The 4,642-nt window shown below is 37.7% G+C and overlaps 1 protein-coding gene across 1 annotated transcript; it reads right to left on the bottom strand.

Moving 5' to 3' along the window:
- Positions 1-3,189: 3,189 nt before the first annotated feature.
- On the bottom strand, positions 3,190-3,977 carry LOC125504793. Its single transcript, XM_048667283.1, has 2 exons — positions 3,700-3,977; positions 3,190-3,634 (listed from the first exon to the last, which is right to left on the bottom strand). Exons 1-2 carry the CDS (start codon positions 3,975-3,977, stop codon positions 3,190-3,192), a joined length of 723 nt encoding a protein of 240 aa, XP_048523240.1.
- Between the last annotated feature and the right edge of the window lie 665 nt (positions 3,978-4,642).

Raw genomic sequence — 4,642 nt, forward strand, 5'->3', positions numbered from 1 at the left:
AATGAGTAAGCTAATGCTTCTTGTATTGAATACTGGAACTCAATTTTTTAGATCTGAAGCGGTTTTTCAGCGAAAAGCTTCAGCTGAGCTTAATATAAAAATACAAAGCCGCTCAAAATATTCCCAACGTTTAAAAATTTACTACGAAAGAACCAATATTCTCAATCGATACCATATCCACACTACGAGTCAGTTGATGAATTTGTGACTAAAAGTTTTATATGTGCATGGCAACCAGGAGCAAAGTAATGCGAAACTTACGGAAAGCTGGATAGTGTCACCTGAAAAGAAAGAAGAAAATGTCTTTAGTTCAGCAGAAAATCTGTCCAAAATTATTTGAAATCAGCCATGCAAAGAGAGAGAAATATAAAGAATCCATAAAACTTTAGTTGCTTGTCGGAAAACTCAGTTCAAGCTAAACGGTTTCTAACTAGAGATCATTCATTCTTACCAGCTTTTAGCAAGCTAGCTGGCGCCTCATCCTCCATTTTCTACCCATTAATCATCATGTTCACTACACTTTCACAAACTACCGCACTTGCCATAAGGGCCATAATGATTCTATATTTTCCATCTAAGAACGCGATTCACACCACACAAAGGATTATCGACCGATTTCGTCCACTGTTGGTTGCAAACTAAACACTCATACACATTTTCGAGAAAAAAGACACCGAAGTACTGAATAAACAAGATTATTTAATGATTTGCATTCGCCCTTTTGATGATTCATTGCTCCGCTCTTGCTTGGGAGTTCGATTTCAGTTTGTTTATTGCTGACATTTTTTCCAACGTTCCAACTTAACGAAATACAAAAACAACTAAACGAAAAACGCTCCAAGTACCGATCTTTCAGTAATTTAATTTTAAATTTAGAGCAATTTATTTTTGTATGAATTTCACTCAGCTTCAGTGATTAATGCACACCGCCAAAACTGAAATTAATAACCGAATTAAATATTGATTTTCGAAAAATACTGACTAACAAAAAAAAACCGCGAAGAAATCATTTAAAAATTAAACTGTTGCTCAATTTAGGAGCGATGATAGAAACCAACAAAATTTCAATTTATTGAAAATGTCCTTTAAAAGTTCTGATTTCAAGGATTATTCCGCCTCAAGCGCAATTCGAGGTGCGGCGTAGTGAGGCGCGATAACGCACCAACTCACAGAGCAGCCTAAATGCAAAAGCGCAACTTAACACAGTGTTACCCAGGCCTGCACCAATCTTATATATATGTTCGACCCTATCACGATTATCTAGAGACCTCTGAAGATGAAGACTGTCATCAAGAGATGTTACTCTACATAATAGCTTCATGTCGTCCACATATCAGAGGGCATTTACATCAACAATTTAATTTATAAAGAGGTTGAACAACAGAGGACCCAAAATTCTGCCCTGTGGTACATCCGACGTTTCCACAAACTTTATAATTTCAAAAAAATATTATAACATTATAAGAGTTTTATAGCATTGTTTTGTCTCTCTTATTTAACAGCAATAAGAAAGCAAATCATTACCATTTTCTAAATTACTGCTGTTTTCTTGCTAAAGAAAAGGTGCAAATTTGTGTAAAGTTTCCAATTTAAAACAACTTAAAAAAATGTATTTGAAAGCTATACGTTAGTGTGAGATTTAAAGAGAAAAGTAGGTATGCATGATGTAATAAAAAGGTGTAAGTCGTCCAACCAGTAAATCATTAGCGCATTCAATAAACTGTCAACCATATTCAAAATTGCGACAGTTGCTTCAAACAAGTTTCACAAATTAATATCCATTTTGTTTGTAAAAATGCATAGTGCTAGCGACATTTTCTGCCTTAAAGAACTTAAAGAAGGTGATACCAACGGAACGCAATTATTTTCGGTAAACGGTAGCAGTCAATTAACCACATTAGGGAGAAGAAAATATGTTTATAATGGCTCATGCAGTTTTCAATATGGATCTCCGGCCGCCGAAGAGAATATTTTGCCTGAAATTGTAGTCAAAGCTGAAAATATCGAGAACGAAGACAAAATTAATGACGATTCTGAAACTCCAGGTCATTGTAAAGACCACCTGGAATTAATGACGTTAAGTAAATCAGATCCATCAGCAGTATCTGAAGGAATTGAAAATGATATCACCATTCACTGCTCGAAAACGTCTGAGCCCGAGTCCAAAATGTCCCTTAGTCATGCAGAAGGTGATATGAGAGAAGGCTTAACAGTATCACAATCGGCCATTGCAAGAAATCCCCTAACAGGTGCTGGGATGGACCCTGCAGCTCATTAAACATCGAAATAAAACACTAATGAACTGGAATAATAAAAATAATAACTAACTCTGAGTGTTAAAATTATCTCGTAAATTGAAAATAAACTCTAATGCTGATTTAAATTTAGAGTAATGTGGTTTTATCTCACTGTTGATAAAAGAATTAGTTTATGTTATTCAAGTATGTGAATGTGCGAGTAGAGGAAGTAAGTGCGACTAATTATAAAATCAAGCGTATTATAATACCCCAGCCTCTTGCTCTCCTTGACCCTTAACCGGCACAAATTGTTTTAAAACTGGACGACATAAATTCCGTCATATCATCTGTTATGCCAGTCATCCTCCGAAAGACTTCCATTCCTCCTGCCTGACATTGCTTTTGTAATACCTTGTCTCCACGTTATTGGCGCGATCGTCCTTCTGCTGCTTTTTTTCTGGGGGTTTCCACTTCAATATGTTCAACGGCAGTCCTTCTTCCCCCATGCGTCTTACGTGTCCGTAAAATCTAAGTCGCTTTTCAATGTCTTCTATGATTGTTCCTTTTACTTTAATTTGTTATCTTATGTCCTCATGTTTCACATGTTCCAAACCAGATATACCTTCCGCTCTTCTCCACGAAACGACCGAAAATGGGAGTTAGTGCACGCAAAGTTTGAGCAACAGAACGCAATTTTTAATAATAAATTTGGATTATTTGTAAACATTGTTGAAGCGTCAGCTTTTCCAAGATTAAATGGAAGACATTCACAAATACAAATATTGATAAAACTAATGGGTTTTTCGGGTTTTTACACCGTCGTTGGGTAGAATTTCTTCTTGACGTTTCGCAAGCACGAGTGGCTTGCATCTTTAGAAGTGGTTTGCTTGAAGGCTTACACTGTTCTGACGAGGCCTGTGTCATCGGAGCCTGCGCATTCTTTTGGCTGTTGCTATCCTCCGGTGTACTGGATCCTCTCTCCTGTCCTGAGCTGTTGCTTTTTCTTGCTGTTGGTGAGTGCTGGAAACCATATCCTGTTTAGCGCCATTGTCTGTTCTTTTCTGTTGAAATTGTCGTCGTGTTTGTGGATTTCAATGGCTTCTCGTATTAGTCGGGGGTGATAACCTGTTGTTGTGGCCAGTACCTGTGCCTCTCCGAAATAGATGTTGTGTATTCCATCGCTGAGGGCGTGTTCCGCCACTGCCGACTTTTCCACATGTCCCAGTTTACAATTCCGTCGGTGTTCTTCTATTCTCGTCGCTACCGATCTCTTAGTAGTTCCTATGTAGACGCTTCCACAGGAGCATGGGATCCGGTAGATTCCTGCAGTTGCGAGGGGGGGGTCTTCTGTCTTTAACTGACTTTTCCTCAGGAGCCTCCTAATTTTGTCCGTAACCCTGGGAACAAAGGGCAGGAAAGCTTTCAGAGTGGATTCACTTTTTTCAGCACGGCCCTCTCCTACAGCTTTTGTGATGTCCAACTGGGATTAACTGTTCTGAAAAAAGCTTTTTCCAGGTGCTGTAGTTCTGTAGTTAGATGTCGTGGCCCACATGTTTTTCTGGCTCTATCCGTGAGAGTTTTAATGATTCCCTGCTTCTGACTCGGATGGTGGTTAGATAGATTGTGAAGATATCTGTCTGTGTGGGTGGCTTTTCGATATACCTTGTGGTCCAAACGATTCCGCTGCCTAGACACCAAAACATCCAGGAAGGCCAGTTGGTGGTTTTGTTCAACTTCCATGGAAAATTGTATGTCTGGATGCTGTTTGTTTAGATGGTGTTATGAATTTTTATTTTTCCTCTCGGGCGTGAGTATGAGCAGGAGCTAGTATTTCGCGGCTAGCGTGCAAGATTTTCGAACAATTGATGGACGACACAAAATCACGCACACTCAAGTTCCACGGAACAACTGATATATTAGATAAGTTCTATATTGTTGAGGTGGATTCATTTTTTACAAACTTCTTTTTGGGTATTTCGCCTCAAAAATTTTTTTGAAGAATTTCCTCACGTCTTTTATTACAGATTGATAAATAGTGCTCCTCTTTTGCAATAAGAACGAATTATTTATCAAAAAGTAATCAAGAACTATCACCTAGAGGGTATCCTGCGACACACTTAGGCTCAAGCTGTAAGAGAAAATTCCAATTAGTAGAGAAATTAATTTGAAAAATTACCTTGACGTTTCGATAGCTATTTTCTGCTATCGTTATCAAAGGAACGTAAATGAACCTAAAAAAGAGTATGTTAATAAATTGTGTATCAATAGTAGGATAATACAATATATGAAAATTATTATATATATTATCCTACTATTGTTACACAATTTATTAACATACTCTTTTTTAGGTTCATTTAGGTTCTTTTGATAACGATAGCAGGAAATAGCTATCGAAACGTCAAGGT

The sequence above is a fragment of the Dendroctonus ponderosae genome, unplaced genomic scaffold (genome assembly GCF_020466585.1).
Source record: "Dendroctonus ponderosae isolate FM_Combo_2020 unplaced genomic scaffold, Dpon_F_20191213v2 Dpon_F_20191213_6, whole genome shotgun sequence".
NCBI classification, from domain to species: domain Eukaryota; kingdom Metazoa; phylum Arthropoda; class Insecta; order Coleoptera; family Curculionidae; genus Dendroctonus; species Dendroctonus ponderosae.

Excerpts from the sequence above, each read along its gene's own strand:
- LOC125504793 (XM_048667283.1), bottom strand. The coding sequence starts at position 3,977 with ATGGAAGTTGAACAAAACCACCAACTGGCCTTCCTGGATGTTTTGGTG. Across the intron at positions 3,635-3,699 it reads AGTTGGACATCACAAAAGCT|GGTTACGGACAAAATTAGGA; the intron begins GTAGGAGAGGGC and ends CTTTGTTCCCAG.